Source organism: Clupea harengus, chromosome 4, assembly GCF_900700415.2.
Source record: "Clupea harengus chromosome 4, Ch_v2.0.2, whole genome shotgun sequence".
NCBI lineage: Eukaryota > Metazoa > Chordata > Actinopteri > Clupeiformes > Clupeidae > Clupea > Clupea harengus.
The window spans coordinates 10,472,537-10,493,080 of record NC_045155.1 but is presented as its reverse complement, the minus strand read 5'-3'; the positions used below and the strand labels follow the sequence as shown (position 1 = coordinate 10,493,080).

Below are 20,544 nucleotides of genomic sequence, written 5' to 3'. Positions count from 1 at the left end.
CTCAATTCCTGGATGTATGCTAACTTGAAATACTTTGTGTTCGGTACAGGTCAGTGGAACTGTCTCTGTATCAAGACACCTTCCCCTCCAAAATGCAGGAACTGACCCTCAAAGAGTCCAATGCTGAGCGCCCCAGCCCAGGCACACTGGTCTGAGAGCCACCCAGCCCATAACATGCAGACAAAAGCACAGACGTTTTCCGGCCCACCGCATCCACAGTAACTGGCAGGTGTGAGTGGAACTTGATGGAGATGACTTGGAGTAAGAAATGGGAAGGGAGATTCTCAATGGACAGAGAGTAGAAGTGTGGAAGATATGAAAAGTAGCATTTGTCCTGTGATGTTCTGCACTGAAATTGTAAATGTAAAAAACAAGCCCGCGGGCCAACGCTTCTAGATTTCACATCAAAATAAGAGTACTTAGGATATTTGCCTAAAAATCTGTCCAGAGTAACAGCTTTTTAGTGCAGAGTGGAATGTTATTATTCACTCAGTCTGGGCTTAAGCCGTTATCTCAGTACTAACAGTACAGATCAAAGTTTTCATAACAAGATAGTTAATGAATTACAAAGGCAGTACGGCCAAACCTTCAACCACTGAAATACTTCCAAGTATTTTTTGCAATCATTTTTATATGGAAACTAACTAATGCACCCATTTTTCTCAGGCAGATTATTCTATCCCTATTTTTGAATATATCAATATTTGCTGGCAACATTTGAATGAAAGCTAGCCAATATTAAAGAAGCAATATTATTGTCACAACAATTTGTATGAAATACCAAAAAGTAAATGCATAATGCATATCCTGGCCTGTATTGTGAACTTGTAATATAACATACATTGGTATGAATGTAGTATGACATGATGAACAACTTCATGAGATCATCTAAATTCATCTATTAGTGTTCAAACTGTAAATGGATGACCTCTCTATTTTAAAGGCTGGCATATTTTAGAAAAGCTAAACAAATTGATATTTTTTGTCAATTGTTTATCTATCTTGCAGCCGAAATATTTTACCTAGATTGGAACGTTTCAGATACTGAGATTTCTACAAGGAGTGTGGTGAGCACACCAGTCATGTGACCCGTGCAGTCACAGAGATTACTGTGTACTCTTGTACATCTTTAGTTTCATATCTCCAGATTGCTGTACACATGCAACACAGCTTTCCCCCCGTCTTATGTAACATGTTCTCTTGGCCCGAAGCAGTTCAGCAGTATTATCAAGGCATCACACAGTGGGATGGAAGACACAGTGCCATATTAGGGATTCTTTTTTTTATCAGTGCCAGTATTCCCCAGGCTTAATTTATTACAAGGTTAGCAGCCATTATAAAATACAAAATTTGAATTCATAGAATTAAGGAACTACCGTTTCCCTTGCCTTTGTAGATAATGGAAAAAATGTATGTGCAAGGGAGGCCCACCCTGTCTTGAATGCGCTTCAAGGATATTGTTTTATATAATTTTGCTAAGCCATCAGTGATTGTGTTTTGAAACTCAAAGTGCTCATTATATTCTTGTCTATTCTCTTGTGTCACGAACAACCCACCCCTGAATTTCTAATCAAAGAAATAGTTTTTGAAGCACCACTTTGTCAAAATTGGCCACTAGGGGGAGAGCTATCCCCAGTTTATTGTAAATAACTCTAACTCCCTCAGCCATAAGTGACAAACGACGGCAAGACCAGTATGGATGCAAAGACGAGGTCAAGAAGCAGCAACTGCAGCAAAAAAAATCAATCAGCCTGCTACTTGCAGATGTCTCACCATTGCTATTGCACATTATTGTGGCTGTTCCTTGTATCTACTATAGACATACTCATAACTATCTTGTCATATGTTGATAATGTTGAAGATATGGGTAAGGGCTTTGTCATTGTCATGTGTCATTTTATTCTTCTGTACTGCCTACTGTATGTTGTACATTTCAATCTCAAATGTTTTCTGTTTGTTTTAACAATGATTATCACAGTGTATACCATTACATGTCAGAATGCCAGCTGTCAACCATTGTGCCTATCAGCTTCATCAAGTAGAAATGTCCATATGTTTTGGCATCAGGAACCACATACGGCATATTAACTGTTTGTGAAAACTTGCTGCCCTTTGTACTGTATTATACATGTATTTCTTTTTAAAGGGATTCTTGAAAATATAAAGGGGGAGGGGGGACCAGATTGTATTTGCTTTCATGGGCTGAAACACTGCAAAAAAAAGCATTGTATGGATTGCTGGCAAATCCACTGTAGATATGATCTTTTATCTGTCCTAGTGAGTTGCTCTCCTTTGAACTCTTCCTTGTCATTGTTGCATGCAGGTACTTGTGCCCTTTTCTAAGCACCATCACAGTCTTCATGGGAGACCCTGTTCCCCCAATGTAACCCCAAACTGAGCCATAGCCCACTCATCAACCCTAGAGATAACCACAGTAAAGATTGTCCACTAAGACAAGTAGCACTAGCGTTAGCTTCTATCCAACTTCCATCTAGCATCATGTCCAAGAGAATTGGTTTTGTGCTGAAGCAGTCAGGAGCTGTGGGACTCTTAGTGTCCTGAAGCTTTATCCTTGCCGCCAGATGCTGCCCTGTTTGTCTCAGGACCAACTGTATGCTGCTGGGGTTGTGCCTCTCTCCTCTGGGAGCAATGATTTGTGTGGAAAAAAGGTTTGCTGACAGAATTTCAATCCTCTGTTGCATTGTATATTGCACTGATATCCCTCCCCTGGGAGACGTGAGAGAGGATTGCGTGTTTGGAAGCACATTATTTACCTGGTTACGCATATATTTTCTCTGTCTATGGCTGAGCCGTTATCTTTTAAATGTAGTTATTTCAGTTCTTGTATTGGTTTTGTCTTCTTGTTAAAGCTTCATGTTGCTTTTGTCATATTTTTGATTGATATAAATATTGAAATGAAATAGTAAATAATTTATGTTGTGTGGGTTCACAATTCCTGTGCTGTAATAAGAACAAGGTACCAAATAAGATCATTACATTTTATTCCCACATTGCAGTTGTAAAACAATATGGGTTATGGTGTCAAGAGACTGAATGGGTTCTAATTTATGTTGTAGGTGGTTGTGTCAGCCAAGAGAATCTTTGAATTTCACAAGTAATTTATCCATTATTAAGAAAAGACTCTTTTTTTATTGTTTTCATTATTCATGCAAAATGTAAATACTTTGTTCTTCACTTTTTTCCTGTATTTTACAAAGTAAAGATCCACCATTTTATGACGGGTAAATGGTACATTTCTGTTCTCTTTTATTACATTATTAAACTGTGTGGTCAAACATCTTTCTCTCCTAAGATCCAAAGACGTGAATGGATCTTAGTTGTGCTCCATCACAAAAAATAAATAAATACGTTAAACGTTAACAAAGATAAATAAAACCACGGCATATGTGGAAAAGAAAATATCTATAAGGGCTACAGAAGAAAAAGCCTTGCGTTACCTCACTGACTTTGAATTACAGAAGACACAGGAATACAAATAGTGTAGGTAGTACATCATTTTATGACAAATCATTTTGAATTGTTTAACATTTCATCTTCATCCATCTCTGCCAGTAACATGTTTGCTTCATGAATTGCATCAGCAACTTCTTCAATATAAGAGTTCATAGAGTCAACCTCATCATCAGCGTAGTCAATGTTATTAACAGTCTCTTTGAAACCTTTCGTGAGGTCCTTTTTGGGACTGAGGGTTGGCAGCAGAATGTTTGTGTTCAGCCAATGCATTCCAGAAAGATCCCTATGTTGAGGGAGCTGTGGTGAAGAGGCAAAGGAAAAGGGATTATGGTGAAGCCAGAGGAATGTCCATTGACCTGCATCACTTTTAATATTTGCTAAAAAATGAAAAGATCTGCCTCAGTGGTTTACCTGCATGAAGAAGGCCAGGGGAGTTTTCTCTGACCTGTAACTGTCAACTGAGTTGATCTACATGATTGAGTGAGAGGTAAGAACATTAGTGAAGACACAGAAGAGCTGATGAAAATGCTGTAAAGTGGAAGAACCTGAGGGGAGGCTTACCGAACTCATGGTTATAGTTGAGATTGTATCCCAGCTGTCTGAGTCATGGCAAAGATTCAGCTGAGAATTCAGTGAGTATTCAGACTCAGGCCTCCAGCTTCCGTTAATCATCATAGATCCATCTAGGTCCATATCAGCCGACAAGAGAGGGGTCAGTGAACGGTAGGTCAGGGTTGTTTCAAAAAGACCAGCTGGTTGACAAGTCGACAAGTTCTCACAACGTCCATTACGAATGCTTCCGTTGCCACTCGAGGTGTCCTGAGAAGAAGTCTTCTTGCCTGTTACAGAGGATAACAGAGTCGACAGGCCCATAAACCTCTGGGCCACACTGTGCTTCCTCTTTCCTCCGGTTCCTCCCTCACTGTCAGCTTGGGCTGCATTTGTAGGGATTTCAGAAACCTCTGGATCACTTTGTGCTTGACCCATAAAAAATATATTTTTCATAAATCTCAATCACCAATAGTCTGCAATTAGTCTAATGTTTAAATAAGATATATTCAATGAAAATGTCCAGAGAAAAACCATTGTAAAGCAGCTTTGCTGGTGTTGGCAAAACAACTGAAGTAAACTAGAATCTTCCGTAGACAAAGTGGGTGAATTTAGAATGTTTAAGACATCTTTACCATGGTTACATGGAATTAGAATACTTCATTACTTAGAAATGTTGTGACATAATTTCCTCATTCCATTAATGATGTACACATGATTAAGTGACAAATGAATACATTGTCAGTGATTTAAACGCATTGATTTAAAGTCCTTCAGGTTTTAATTTAGCCATTATTTTTAAGAGCAGTTAACAGAGCAGGGTTTTTTTCTGTGTAGACTGACACACAGGTTACAAAATAGGCCTAGCCTACTTGTTGCGGTTTTATCTCGTTTACATTAGTGTCAATATCAAGGTCTAAGAGAAGATTAATCAAATTAAGTCACTTCAGTTTAATCAGTTGATTGATCAGTTGTAACATCGGTGAAACTGATCAATAGTTAATGAGGCAGCAGAGCAACCAGCTGTCACGTCTATGATCATCCCTCTCGAAGATGATGAGTTGAGTCAGTTTGACTCTCCGCCCTGCTTCGTCATCTTAGCTGGGTCCGCCCAGATTTATGGACTTCATGAGGACTCTCGTAGCGGAAAAACAAACATATGGAGTTTACTCAGTAAAAATGCTTTGATCGTCCGCGACCATGACGTGTGTTAAATGGACGTAGAATTTGTGATAATCGTGTATTGATCGAGAGGAAATATTTTAACATATATTTTTGCTGCGACAATGCTTTGATCTGTGAAGGAAGGCGACTTTGAAAGTCGGCCACTCAAGTGGATATAGAAGTGGAGTGGAGGAGAAAGTTCATAGCTAGTGCGATGTTAGCAAGTTGCTAGATACCCGTTTGACAGGCACGTAACAACTAACGTAGCCTACAATCAAACATAATTGTATTTCTTGATAATTGCTCTCTCTGTCAAATCAGTCGGCTAGCTGACCACTACTTTTAAGCCAGAGACGTTATAAGTTGCTAGCATGCTACGTGGATATAACGTTAACGTTAGCCAGCTAACTAATGTCGTTAGCTAGTATCCAAATATCCTAACGTGAAGGCCAGTTCAAAGACTAAATTCGAGACGAGCTGCAACTAACGTTACTTAAAACCAGCAACTTGTTGAAGCGAAACTTTCTAAAACCTGGGGGGTTCAGACCGCTGGGACATCTTGCAACAGCACCAACGTTTCCACAACAACCAATTGTAACACCACTCTTACAAATGTTCTAAAACCTTGCAACTGAGATTTAACACAACGAATATTATGCAATCGTGTGCATCAGGCGGCCTTCAGCGATTTGCAACGATTAACACACCACTACAATTTCTCTCTGCAACGATTTCGTCTCGTCGCGAATCTTTGGTGTGTATGGCCTTTAAGGTTAACGCTGTAACCTTGAGGAAGTTTGTCAACATGTACTTAACTCAATCCTGGTTCGTCATCTAAAGTTAAGGTAAATCATGTGCATCTCCCCCGAGATGTTCCAGAAGCAGATGTAAAGGCTGTCTGTTTTGTCTTAATTTATGACACTTGAGGTAGTATGCTGACAGTTACATAATCCAAATGAACCAGGTTTAAGTAACATTACGTTACATGTTGGATTCGAGAGATATGGCTGTAAATCAGTCAAGTACACATGAAATACCCTATTTCTCCTCCATGCCTTTCTCATTTTCAGCACAACACGTTTTTAATACTTAACAGATAAGTAGCGTTGTTAGATTTTTTTTATATATAGAATATATTGCCAGTTTATTCACCACCAATATTAACATTATTGGTTTAGTTTAACTAAGGAAAATGTTGGTCACTTACTTAAAACTTCCTCCAATAGTTAGGAAACACTCAACAATCCGTAAAGCAGCTTTGCTTCTGGTTGCTGCCTATGGCATCAAAAAAGTCTCCCCATATGTTTTTGCCAAGCTTTCAGGCAAGACTAGGAATCAGTCTTCAGGGCCCCTGTCACTTGACACAAATGGGGAGGCCCAGGACATGTCAGAAAAAGAGAAAAGGAGAAGCCGCTCTCCGGCTGTCAACCGAGAGTTTTTCGTGAGGTTGGGTCACCTGCTGCGCATCCTCTTCCCCCGGCTCTTCAGCAAAGAGCTGCTCCTGCTGGGTTTCCACTCGATAGCCCTCATCTCGCGCACATTCCTCTCCATCTATGTGGCCAGCCTGGACGGCCGCATCGCCAAGACCATCGTGAAGAAGGACCCGCAGGCATTTATGTGGGAACTGGCCAGGTGGCTCCTCATCGCCATCCCCGCCACCTTCGTGAACAGCGCCATCCGTTACCTGGAAGGTCAGCTGACCCTGGCCTTCCGCACGCGGCTGGTCAACCATGCCTACCGGCTCTACTTCAGCAAACAGACCTACTACCGCATCAGCAACCTGGACAGCCGGCTCACCAACCCGGACCAGTCCCTGACCGAGGACATGGTGATGTTTGCCGCCTCCGTCTCCCACCTCTACTCCAATCTGACGAAGCCCATCCTGGACGTGGTGGTCACCTGTTACACCCTGGTCAAGACTGCCGAGTCCAAAGGTGCCGACACCACCTGGCCCGCTGTCATAGCCGGCATCGTGGTGGGCACTACAGCAAAGGTGCTGCGTGCGTTCTCCCCGCGCTTTGGGAAACTGGTGGCTGAGGAGGCCAGGAGGAAGGGAGACCTGCGCTACATGCACTCGCGCATCATCGCCAACTCGGAGGAGATAGCCTTCTATGGCGGACATAAGGTAAAAAACAGAAAAAGAAAACTCAGCCTTTTCCTTTTTTAGAATTTCTTTTCAGGTGTTTGACACAGTACCTTTTGTAAGTGTTTTAGCTCAAGCCTCAAAGGGCTGCTGGTTTAATTGACTATGGCCTATACAATGATAGAGGTTTAGGTAAGGTACTGTAGTTGCTTTGGATTGCATTGGTTTATTTGACCTTGTCTTGAGGACACACATAATACTAACAAGACATGCTTTTGTCTCCCCCTGCCAAAGACCTGCTTTAGTCAATCCACTCTAGGCAAAGCTGGAATGTTGGGCATTTGAGTATAAAGAAAGGTGACTGTCAGGTTTACTAACCTGTCTCAATCAGGCCCAATCAGTTTTGTGTGTTTGTCCTGCACCCTCTGTATTGATATATATATGTGTGTGTGTGTATATATATATATATATATATATATATATATATATATAATATATATATCACACCGACTCTCACAGGTATTTGTTGTGTTGGAAAGAAGCACAAGGAGTAGGCCTATATATATTATTGGTTATTAGGCCTATATATATATCATATAAGTCTTCAAGTTAATTGTTTCAGCTGCTGACTGCTGAAAGTGGACGTGGCCTATATCTTACTCTTATCTGTGTGCTCTCTGTCTCTGTGAGAAGTGAGAAATGCACTTCCTCAGAGAAGAACTTCTTTTGGCCTATTTTCTGTGTTCTCAGGGGAGAAGCCCGTTGATTCTTTTGTACTTGTTTGAATGCACAGCGCCCTCTGGCAGCACAAAGGACCCAGTGTGGTAGCAAAAGTTTCCAGCAACCGGTCAGGTGGTTTTGAGGGGGGGAAACAGTTTCTCATTGCGATCATGTGCTGCTTTGGAACAAAGGGAAGCGGAAAGCGCTGGAATTCACTGATTAGCTGTCCCGGTTCTTTGATCTAAAGCTAACCCAGCTGGCTTAAGGCTTTCATATCAGGTTGTCATATCGTTTATCCAAACATCAGCTGATTATTTAAGGGGTTATACACATTTCAAATGCAGCTATTTTTGACTCTCAATGGGTCATGTGGGCATATTGCTTCAGCAAACATTTCAGGGCAAGTTGCTCATTCAGACTGCATCCTCCATTACCTAAGGTGGGGAATACCAAATTCAGATAGAAGCCCCTTTCTTGGAAATTGAAAAACGTCTTTACAATCTGAATAAACAACTTCAGAGGTATTGCATCAACAACTGGGACTTTTTAGTGAGTTCGGTAGCATATCATATGCAAGGTCTTACCCTCATTTCAGCTTCCATCACTGACTATGATAAATAAATGGTACAGTGAAGACGCATCCAATGGGTGGCAGGTAGCAGTTAAGACCCTCCAATAGAGAAGCCTCTCAGCTTACTGCTTTGTTGTCTTATTGTTTGGTCAGCGTCATATCTAGCTTCAGAGAAGGCGTAATGCTTCTGACTTCTGCTTCTGACTTTGGCTCTGTCACGTGTGTCTCTGTCATCTCCATGTCAGATCACATATAATATCATGTCATTGTCCTGCTGCGCCGTAGGTGGAGATGTCCCAGCTGCAGCGCAGCTACCAGGCCCTGTCCAGCCAGATCGACCTCATCCTGTTCAAGCGCCTGTGGTACGTCATGCTGGAGCAGTTCCTCATGAAGTACGTGTGGAGCGCCTCGGGGCTGATCATGGTGGCCGTACCCATCATAACTGCCACAGGATACTCCAAGCACGGTAGGGGATACCTGTTATGAGAATGAGTTCTGTGTGTATCGAGATAGTGAGTTATGTTATGATGCATATTAATGTTCAGGAAGTGTACACATCACTGTAGCTTGAGATCTTAGCTGATGGCCTAATATAATACTCAGATTTTACACTTGGTGGTGTGGTATTCTGATTTCCTTGTCTATTCTTCATTATTGATGATCCTGTAAGATAACACTGAAGTCTTAATTTAGACTTAAAGCTTAAAACTTAGAATTAAAATGTAAGGCATTAAAGACTGATTTAAAGTGAATGTAGTAAAGGCCTCCTTCTATGTTTCTGTGTATTGTGGGACTGATATGAAAGCAAATATAAAAGCCTCTTGCACCTAGTCATATACAGAAGGAAATCCCAGTCTTCGAGCTTGCGTGACAACTATAATGACTCATACTGCTGTCATTATACACTACTGTTTGACTGGGTCTCTGTCAATGTTGACAAAAGACCTGTCACGTTTGCCTACGTTATTAACGTTAACAATGCCCCATCTTGCCCCGCTAGATATTTGTGCTTTCAATCATGTGTGCTGTACCTTTCAGGTATGTCTTTTCTACTGGGTACAGGAAAAAATCTTTCAGAAAGCTCAAACTTCTGGTTTCAAAGCAAAGTTTCTATAGTTGTTTCAATCCCTATAGTATTATCCCTATAGTATTAATTCTACCACATGTTTGCCACAATAGCTTTAGTGTAAAACATTTCCAGGCAGTACTATACCCTGTTTCAATCCTAACAGTTGTAAGTTTGCCACATCCTTTCCGTAATAGCTGTTTCACTAGTTGACCATCAGAATGCTTGATTTAAGCGCGTTTGGCTTGGTAGCTGGCTGTGGTCCTGAGATGCCTATAGAGGAGATCACATGTGAGCGATGTCCGCTCACACCCCCAATGGATAAAGGGTAATGTCAGCTTAGAGCAACTAGTGAAAAGGAGGAGAATGGGGAAGAGGTGGGATACTTTGCTACGCTAGGGCACGTGATGTGGTGGACAGATAAGGAGGGTTTAAATCTCCTAGAAGGTGGAAATGGGGTGGGTGACAGCTGTCAATCATCCCTCTGGGCGGCTCCTGAACACTGTTCAGAAAACATAAGTTACAACATTTCTAGGCTATATGACAGAGCTAGGTGATATATTCAATTGATTCGATTATTTCGAGGTCTTTTTGAACTATGTGAAAGCTTTTCCGTGTTCCCCATTACCATTATTACACTTAATTTAGAAATACGTTGATTGTAACATCTTATGGCCTATGTAAAGATTTAGCAATACAGACAAAATCAATACTGAAACCACCTTCATGATGGTTCACAATGGAGATTTTATTCTGTTACATGTGATAGCAGCGCCTTTATTGTAGTCAGTTGCATTGCCACCTACTGACTTTTCTTGGTATTGCCAGCTGCAAAGACGAAAACCTGAATGTGTAGCCTACTTACTGGACTGATAAGGGACAGTTCTATAACATCTTTTTTCTATTAATATAATGATTTCAATGATTTCAACACATTTGCACATCCCCTCAGTTCTTTACCCGTCAATTATCTAGTTGTAATTAGGGCTTCCTCTCAGTGGCGAACAGTCAGGGCCTGCTAAGCCTTACCCTTCTCAAAATTGAGGAAAAGAAATACATTAGTATAATCTTTATCAGTCAAAAAATACAAATTTGCAGAGAATCCCTCAGTAAGAATAAAGGAATACCGATATGATTTCAGATTGTAAACATGATGAAATTATTTTACAAATTACTTTATAATATTTACAAAATGTAAAAGGATAACAGCCTTGCTAGTGATGTTTTCCTTTTCTTGATATTGCACATATGGCCCTAGTTACTGTGGAACGGCGTGTAGTTTTAATAAAATAAACTATTTTTGAATCATGTTTTGTCTTGAGCATGTAAAAAAAAAATTGAGATGGAAAATTCCATATCGCCCATCCCTGCTTCACACTGAAGTTAACCTTGTGGTGGTTGAGCCCTATTGCATAGTCAAGCTGTGTTGGAATGTACTCATTAACTCTTTGGAAAAGCTCAGCGCTATTCTCCTCTTTATGTCTCAGCACAAAACTCCATCACTGGTGAGGTTGTTGATCATGATCGTATGCTTCATCAGATTCTGAGGATGTGAAGCAGGCTGCCATGGTGATGAAAGAGGAGGACCTGGTGAGCGAGCGCGCGGAAGCCTTCACCACGTCCCGGAACCTTCTGAATGCCGCGGCCGACGCTGTGGAGAGGATCATGAGCTCCTACAAAGAGGTAGGGCTCCTGTGAAAAGGAGAGGAGAGGACAGGTCATTCTTACGGTCTTTTCACCCCTCCACCTGATACCACCTATTCACCCTGTCTTCCTCCTGGAGTATGTGTCCTTCCCCATCCTTAGCCTCATATAATTCTGTCCATTCTATTCTTATTCTCATGCAGCCTCAAGCAGTAGAACCCCCTCTGTTTAGCATGGGGTTCTCCTCAAGCTATCCTGCAGTTAGAAGAGACTTCCCTTGCCACTTTTGCCAAAGGCTTGCTCTCGGAGGGATTTAGGCCCTACTGCCCTGAAGCGCCTAGATACAATGCTTTTTTTTTTTAATGCTGTTGTTTAAATAAAACTGTGCTGAATTAATTTAAAGTATTTCTATTTGGAGTTCCCATGCCTCCCCCATATGAAACTGCTACTGAGCATTAATATTAATATTTTGGGGGATTAAAGCTGTGACCTGTGAGTAGTTGTTGGAATGAATACGTCCTCTATAAGAAGTTACAATAAGACACTAAAGCCTCTAAAGAGCATATTATCTGTGTAACTCCGATACTATTTTAGTCTAAGTTGGCTTTTTATTTTATTACTTATTTTTTATTGTAAAACACAAAAGGAGTAAGCCAGTATAGTATATAACTATATAGGATATAAGAATACTCAAAAGTGAGTGTTTATGGCCTCTACTGGTTTTGGGTTCTCTATTGGTGGTACCTAAGATGTCCTTTCTTTTTGTTGTCCATTGTTGGTATTTACATATTCTAAAGGTATTTTGTGGATAGTTTTTTTTAGTTAAATCTAATATGAAAGCCCTTGTGCTGCTGTTGAAATCTTCCTGAGACCGAATCTCTTAAGATTGGTCATGAAGGGAGAGAGAGTACCACTTGTCTGACCTCTGGCCCCTGCAGATCACAGAACTGGCGGGCTACACAGCGCGCGTGCACGAGATGTTCGCCGTGTTTGAGGATGTGGGCGCAGGAGTGTACCGACGCGGGGCCCATCTGGCCATTGAGGGCGAGCCGCAGCGGGCGGTGGAGGGCCTGCTGGAGGTCAGAGGTAAACAGGAAATGATGGAGGAAATGAGTAGTGCCAAGGGAAGGCTTGGCTGCAGCTTTTCATTTCAGCCAGGCACGACCACATCTGATAAAACTGAGATGAGTCGATGACATGAGTGAGAACAGGCACAGTGATATAGCTGCTGACACTGGTGTATTGTGAGTAATATTGTGCATCTGAGCAGCACAACATATATTATGTGCATTTAGTCCCACGATTTGTTATAATTTAATTTGGAACCTGATAGACAAGGCATTTTCTGTCAGTGCACATTAGTTGAACTGTAGCAACAAAATGCCTTTGGACCAAGGCCTGACGAGTATCTTAATGAAATTAATGATTTTATCCCTGTGTGTGTGTGTGTGTGTGTGTGTGTGTGTGTGTGTGTGTGTGTGTGCACGTGCGTGTACGCGCACAGGTCAGGTGATTGACGTGGAACGGGGCATCAGATGTGAGAACCTGCCTATTATCACTCCCAATGGAGATGTGGTTGTCTCCTCCCTCAACATCCAGGTAAAACTTCCTGCCTCTATCATCACTGGGGTCTTAATTTCAAACTACCACTGCAGACATAGGGTTTACATGCACTGTGGCGAAATATCAAAGTCTCGTGAAGTCTATCCTTTCCTCCTTTGACTACTAATCATGCAACTATGTCTGGATATCTTAGGAGAAAGAAAGTGATTGTAGTGTTGCATATCAACAACTGGAGTATGTGTTCTCAAAATAGCATACCTACTTTGTGGGGATTTGCAAGCACATGGTATATTAGGCTTTGTGGTGTGCTTGGTTGGGAAAGATTTTGTCTTCCAACTTGACGTTACTAAGGCCTTGTGTACTAGGTATTACATTACAGCCTTCTCTATATCCATGACCATTGTGGACATTTGTTTTTTCAGTCCCTCTTGGCACACCCAAAAGATTTAAAGTCCAGTCATGTTTGAACATGCAGAACAAGCGGCTTCAGAGGTGCACAGTGTGTCCTCAAATCCACCACACGGAAACACAACAAAGCAAGAAAACCATTGACCGGTGTCTGTTCTGCTTTCTCATAGCTGGTCTCATGGCTGTACTGAGATTGTGCAGTCACTATCTCATTTATGCAGCGTTCACCCATCTTGTTCCGCTTAGTCTATCTCTTTTCCTTTTTTTTTGTCCTAAGCTGAACTATCTCAGCTGATTGCCTTCCTGGAGATGACCTAGTTCTGTGTGCTCTTTACTTTTGTTGCGATTACACTGTAAAAACAGATAAGGGTGTCAGTGTCTTTCAGTATCAGGGGTGTCTAAGGACAAGAATAATTGAGCACTGTTCAGTTTTGCAACATTATGTAATAATTTGCAGTTAAATTGGACACATTCTTGCCATGATTCTGGAATATAGGTTCTGTAAATGGCACTAAAACGGTTAACTGTGATTTTAGGTTCTTTAGGCGCTTCTCCACATTCTCTGGAAATATGTATTAATAAATGGATAACTTTGGCAAAAGGTAATTACTACTTAGTAGTGTGCAGTAAGTGCTAATTAGCTTGTAACTCTCATCTGAACCCCTCTGCTTTCACCAAAGACTGGGTGTACAATGCACTGATTATAACTTGGTGATTGACAAACCCTTCTGCCTTTTAAACAGAGAATAATGCACTAGAGGAAAATGGCCCATTTCCCATTTTGTCCCTCAAGATACTTGGAATACCGGCAGTTGCGTCAAGGTCACTGCAGATTCCTGCTGGAGCAGTCTGACTATTTGACCCTGGTCTGGTCCAGGACCCAGACCCCTCTCATGATTAATTCATGTTTCCACCAGACCCCCCCGCCACCCCTCATCAGCAACAATGTGCTGATTATATGTGTGGGTCTCTCTCTCTCTCTCTCCCCTCTCTCGTTCCATCCTGGCGCAGGCAGTGTGGCTTGGTGCAGCGTGTGCGGTTGTGCTCAAGCTAAAAGGATCACAGCCTTTGCCGCCCCTCCCCATGCCTTTATGCAGTGTCATGTGACGGTGAAGGGGGCCCATGCCACAAGGCCTCTCCTACCTTTTGTTCCCACAGCTTCCCTTAGCCGAGCGGCCTGGCCGTGCTGCCAAAACAAACCCCCAGTCGCCTGGCCTCTTCACTGGCTCTGCCAGCCCCTGGGCCAACTGTACGCAAGGCAGCCAAATTGCCCAAATCACCCAGACACACTGGCTTTGCCCACCGCTAATATGAGGCCTGCCACTGTGCCAACACATGCCGTGTCCAAACAGGGATTTGGTGGCGGATTGTTTGTACATGGGTTCCTGATTTTCCATTCCTGACCCTGGCCTCTCAGAATTATTTCTCATGTGGCTCTTTTTTTTGTAGTTAAGATTTCGCTCTTGTTCGTGAATCCCCATCTTTGTGTTTTCAGAGTTTTTTTTTTTTTTTGTCAGGTTCTTTGTACGCCTTGGCACGTACTTGAAGGGCACGGAGGCGTTTCATTTAAAATCTCATTAATCCCTCATCTTTTTTCCCCCTGCTGGTTGTTCTTGCTCAGTGAACCGTGAGAGCTGCCATCGACTCCAGTTCACCACGGACTGATTGAGCTGGAGGTTAAGCCTATCCTGAGACCGCTGTGTGTGTGTTTGTGTGTGTGTGTGTGTGTGTGTGTGTGCGTGCTTGTGGTTTTGTGCGTAGACATGTAAAACATCACCGTTAAAACTGGAAATTTGTCTCTACCAAATGTAACACCTTGCTGATGGTGGTTATTGACACAGCTTGATTTGCTCTTGGCTTTCACTGTGGTTTTGAACATCAGAGTTAATCCTGAGGACATCTGCTTCTCCTATCAGGAATGTTGTTCTTCCACCATTATGGATCCTCATTTGATCTTCACGTGTGACTTCTGCTTTTGGATTTGTTTTGGACCTTTCCAGGCTGAATTGTGTGTGTGTGTGTGTGTGTGTGTGTGTGTGTGTGTGTGTGTGTGTGTGTGTGTGTGTGTGTGTGTGTGTGTGTGTGTGTGTGTGTGTGTGTGTGTGTGTGTGTGTGTGTGTGTGTGTGTGTGTGTGTTCTCACAGGTGGATGAGGGGATGCATTTGCTGATTACCGGACCAAATGGCTGTGGTAAAAGCTCCCTCTTTCGCATTCTCAGTGGCTTGTGGCCTGTTTACAGTGGAGTCCTGTATAAGCCATCACCCAAACACATGTTCTACATCCCACAGAGGTAAGAACACACACATACACACACACACACACACAGGGGCCAAATGTATCGATCTTTGTGTACAACTTGCCATAGGACCATGTGTACACACAATCCAAATGATTTGTGCACGATGGTTTTTCAAACACAACGTTATCAATCACAACGTGCACACAACATACCCCATTCTCGTCGTGAATCTGTGAAGTGAAAGCAGCATAAAATCATGTCACGTCAATGTGCTTAACGTCCACTCCCACAATTATCCTTATATTGGTCGAGACACACCATAAATTAATCGGATTAGCATGGTCATCTTCTAGGTTAACCTCCCCACTGAACGCAAGCCTGTGGGTGCACTTGAAATTCTCTTGCTGCGCATCATGCAGGTATATTAAGAGAATCAAATGCCATGTGAACACGTATGTGTTAAAAGTTAAATTAGGACTAATATGCTAAATAAAGCAAAGGATAAATTAATTTACTGGCAATGCATTCTCACTTAGAGCACGCACTTCTCCATGTTGCACCTACTGCTTAAACAAGCAATGAATGAATAACCCAGGGCGTTGTGTTATAATGTTTGTTAGTATCATGGTGGAGTCTGTTACGGCAGTAATAGGCCTACACAATACGTGCACGAGAATTCCTGACAGCAGAAATGATTGAGACCCAGAAGCATTCACCTTCTTTTACATCATCAAAGTGTTGACATTTGTGTTCACTGCCCTCTCAACTCTGTCTCCCTTTCAGTCAGTCAGTCAGTCACACACTCTCTCTCTCTCTCTCTCTCTTGCACACACACACACACACACACACACACACACACACACACACACACACACACACACACACACACACACACACACACACACACACACACACACTCAGGTGTAAGTTCTCATCTTGGCATATTCCACATGGGATAGATACCACACACACATTAGCACACTCGCACACCTGTGCAAGTTCTCAGCCACTGTTCAACATTCCAAAGATTTGAGAGAAGAAAGAAAGAAAGACACACACACACAAACCCTGCAGCATACTTTCTGGTTTCCTAACAAAGCCAGTTAGATAAGATGATTAAACCTCTGCTTGTGTGGGAGTGTGTGAGTGTGTGTGTGTGTGTGCGTGCGCACGCACCAGAATTAAATTTTCTGGATGTAACACTGAATATCAGCTCAAAATGCATTTTAAAGTCAGTTTGCCTAAGGCGGACTCACAGCCCACAAATATTCAAGAGCACGAATTTGTTGAATAATTTCACATGAAACTATAATGTGACACAGTTTCAGAGAAAAGTCTTTCACTTGTAAAACTCGGCTCTGTGCTCAATTTCTCTACCCCGTCGTCCACTTTTATAACACTCTGTTTGACCCATTCTTTCCCCCGTAGGCCGTACATGTCTGTGGGTACACTGCGGGACCAGGTGATCTACCCCGACACTGCAGAGGAGGTGACAGAGAAGGGCTTCACAGACCAGCACCTGGAGGACATCCTCAGGGTTGTCAACCTGCGCTACATCCTGGAGAGAGACGGAGGTGAGCGCAACCGTCAGCCCCAGAAACAGGAGTTAAAATTGGGCTCTTGATGGAAGTCTGACATTTGCTTCATCGCCAACACTGGTTGTTTTGTAATGAGATCACAGAGAGTTGTGGTTATAGAATACAGTCGGCTCACTTTGGCTACCAAGATTATTCTAATAACTTCGCTGCACCAGAGCATTTGTTTAAATGATTGACATGTTAATCATGTCAGCATGAAAAAGGTGACTTAATCTGGAACTGGAATTGGAATGGAGGCATTGATGTGTAGCCTTCGGCATTAGATTTACATTTATTCATCAGATGTTTCTATTCTGAGACGTACAGGTGAGGTCGATTTGCATGAAATATTGTACCTAGTCATCAGGTAATTGCACTGGTATTTAGAGTGTACATGTGTAAAAGAAAATGCTTTCCTGGAGAGTTCCTGAGTTCCTGTGTGTTCGCACAGGTTGGGATGCGGAGAGTGACTGGAAAGATGTGCTGTCAGGAGGGGAGAAGCAGCGGATGGGCATGGCCCGGATGTTTTATCACAAGTACGACTGATATTTATTCACATTCACACTTATTCATTTCCACCACAAGCTTGATCTGAACCAGGTCACTACTCAATGATGGCCTGTGCATTATCAGTGCATGTCACTGTGGATGGTCAACTCATTATCTTCCATTGCTGTGCACTTCAGTACAGGTGGAGCTGCAGGAAACACTGATAAGATCCAACAGCTAGTTCGACCATTTAAAAAGCCTGATGCCATTTTGAAAACGTATTGTTATAGTTTACTGATCTTAACAATCCACTCAATTTTAACTTCGATATTTTTCTTCTATTTCTCTCCTTTTTTTCTTTTCTTCACATACTGTTTCTTCTTTGCTTTGACAGGCCTAAATATGCCCTGCTGGATGAATGCACCAGTGCTGTTAGCATTGATGTGGAAGGGAAAATATTTGAAGCTGCAAAGGATGCTGGGATTGCTCTTCTCTCAATCACACATCGACCCTCCCTTTGGTGTGTGTTTACTACTTCTTCTACGAACTCGCTCAAATGTATCAATTTTTCTTTTCAAGTTTGCATTCCATGGGCATTTGCATATCACATCAAATACAGACATGCTCTAAACAATGCCTTAGTAAATGTAGCTCAAAAAAAAATAAAAAACTGTATTCATAAACATCAGACATTTGTGTGCAGGAGTATGGGTAGTGTAGGCAAATGTTTGATGTGTACATGAAAGGCCTCGGGAGATCACACCGCATCCTTGCATGAGCCGATCCAACAGCTAGGTGATGCTTCTCCCCTGGGACCATGTGATGGTGCTGTTGCGTCTGCATCCATCCTGCCAGTGTTGGCACAGGAAGCCAGACCATCTATCAGACTTTTGTGTGTTTTGTGGCTTCACCACCGTCGCTTCCTGACAACCACACTTTTGTTTATGTCTGTATGTCTGTCTCGGTCTCTTCCTTCCTCCCTCCTACCCACCCCCACACCATCTCACAGGAAGTACCATTCGCACTTGCTGCAGTTTGATGGCGAGGGCGGCTGGCGCTTCGAGAAGCTGGATGCCTCCACGCGCATCTCCCTGCAGGACGAGAAGCTGCGGCTGGAGACCCAGCTCTCCGGCATTCCCAAGATGCAGCAGCGGCTCGTGGATCTATGCCGAATGCTGGGGGAAGACAGCGCCCTGCCCAAGCTGGGGGAGGGGTTAGAGGAGAAGACGGAGGAGGGGTCAGGACAAAAGGGAGGAGAGGTGAATGAAGCTGAGGAGATTGTGGAGCAGGCACACGGCCCGGTGGTGTGATGGTGGTAGCCTATCTACAGGAAGGAGGGGATGGGGATGAATACATATGCCACGCCAGATGTTTGTGTGTGTGTGAATGCATTTCTGCTGGAGGGACAGGGTTTGGGTCTGTGTGTGCGTGAGACAGAGAGACGGGGAGGGGGAGAGAGGTGGCGGGAAAGAACAAATAAGTCAATGCTGGAAGTGAGTGTATAAAATGCAGATGGCAGATCAGCAGTGGAACGGGGAGGCCTTAACAAGCTGGAGAGTGTCGGTGGCACTCACCCTTGTGTGTGAATGTCAGCAAGAGTTTATTCCCCTGCCTGGGTTGTGCACGGGGGGGGGGGGGGGGGGGGGGGGGCTGGGGGGTTTAGAGAAGAAACAGCTGCCAACTCTGCCAGGTGCTGTGGAATGATGAAAGCCCCCATGAAAGCTGTCTCTTGCCTGTTATCTGAATTCTCCACTGAATTTCAGGAAGCCTGTGGTACAAACCCCGCTGAGCTCCAGTGGGAAAATGCTGCATACATTACTGACTCTAGTACTGTATTTCACCATATTATATCGTTCTTTTTTAAATCCATTGTGTCCCCTTGCTGTAATGATTTATTCTGCAAAACTGTCTGCTGGGTGAGATGTAACCACTGGCAGACTTGTGCCATCTTTTTCATGATATTTTTGACCTCACCAACTTCTTTTACTTTGGCATCAAGTTGCCATGTCAGATATTTCAAGTATGCTGATTGGAGTTTTTTCTTTTCATTTGCATACACTTGAATATTACTCTAATATAACTTTACAGACAGGATTTCTGTAATTCTGAGGGGTCCATTTCATTTATTTTCACTTAAATGTTCTATTTGTTGGTAATCAATGAAGGCATTGTTTCAAGGGCTGAAATTGCAGTTGCCCTGAACTGTAAATAGAATCTTAGACAGCAGCATCCTATTTTAAATTGTACTCAGAAAATGCCATTGAATGAAACACCACTTGCGTCACTACACGTCTTTTGCTGTGCTGTAGAATGAATGTTTTCATTGTTCAGATTTTACTTCATGCTTCATTCATATATTTCATGCTCATATTTCTTTGAGTCCACAGGGGACAGGAAAAAAATCCCAGCCTAACATTAATTATGGTGGAAATGACCTTCTCTTCACCAAAAACATTTGTTATTTTAATCTGAATTGTACATTTGTTGTTTGAATCAATCAGTTTAATCCAAAACATTTTTTTTTTTTTATAAAGTCAGTTTTTGCACAATTATGTTGTATCATTAGTCACAGTAATCCTAGCATGCAGAGATTTCCCTATTTACTAGATAACGAATATGTTGATGATGGTTTGGCTGATGACTAATATCCCCTCAGGAATTTGCACAAGTATGGAATAGAATTCTATTTGAATTCTTGCCCAGACATCATTCGTATATATCTTCAGGTCAGTCAGTGTGCCTCTGCTGTGGTTCCAAGCAATACTGGGCCCATGCATTTTGTGGGCCTCTGAAAATCAGAATGGTGTAAACTATAGCATCAGTTCAAGCACAATCAAAAGGCTTCTGAAGCCTGCCCCTTATAGACTCTTTGCACATTGTTTCCTCAGTGCCGTTTTAATTAGGAAAATAAATAAAGTTCTAACTGATTTTTGTGTGCCATTGCTTCGTTATTTTTCATATATCTGCAGGCACGCTGTTCATTTAAAGTTTGTACAT

General features: G+C 42.4%; 2 protein-coding genes and 1 long non-coding RNA gene across 5 annotated transcripts in view; 2 read left to right on the top strand and 1 right to left on the bottom strand.

Moving 5' to 3' along the window:
* The window catches only part of ccdc120a (coiled-coil domain containing 120a), a 36,466-nt gene extending 33,143 nt beyond the window's left edge, over positions 1–3,323 (top strand). For all 3 annotated transcript variants that reach the window (XM_031566163.2, XM_031566162.2, XM_012826088.3), the window contains one exon: positions 50–3,323. In XM_031566163.2, the coding sequence (XP_031422023.1) occupies positions 50–155 (106 nt within the window). In that variant the 3' untranslated portion in view covers positions 156–3,323. The remainder of the gene's footprint in view (positions 1–49) is intronic.
* A 177-nt stretch (positions 3,324–3,500) lies between these two features.
* Positions 3,501–6,479, bottom strand: LOC105898890. Its single transcript, XR_004163553.2, has 4 exons — positions 6,395–6,479; positions 4,036–4,313; positions 3,886–3,942; positions 3,501–3,771 (listed from the first exon to the last, which is right to left on the bottom strand). It is a non-coding gene; the product is annotated as an uncharacterized LOC105898890 (long non-coding RNA).
* Positions 5,091–20,475, top strand: abcd1 (ATP-binding cassette, sub-family D (ALD), member 1). The gene is made up of 10 exons (XM_012826168.3): positions 5,091–7,312; positions 8,847–9,027; positions 11,168–11,310; positions 12,210–12,357; positions 12,776–12,870; positions 15,387–15,532; positions 16,910–17,055; positions 17,510–17,594; positions 17,942–18,067; positions 18,557–20,475. Exons 1-10 carry the CDS (start codon positions 6,380–6,382, stop codon positions 18,855–18,857), a joined length of 2,304 nt encoding a protein of 767 aa, XP_012681622.1. The 5' UTR covers positions 5,091–6,379; the 3' UTR covers positions 18,858–20,475.
* The last annotated feature ends 69 nt before the right edge of the window (positions 20,476–20,544 follow it).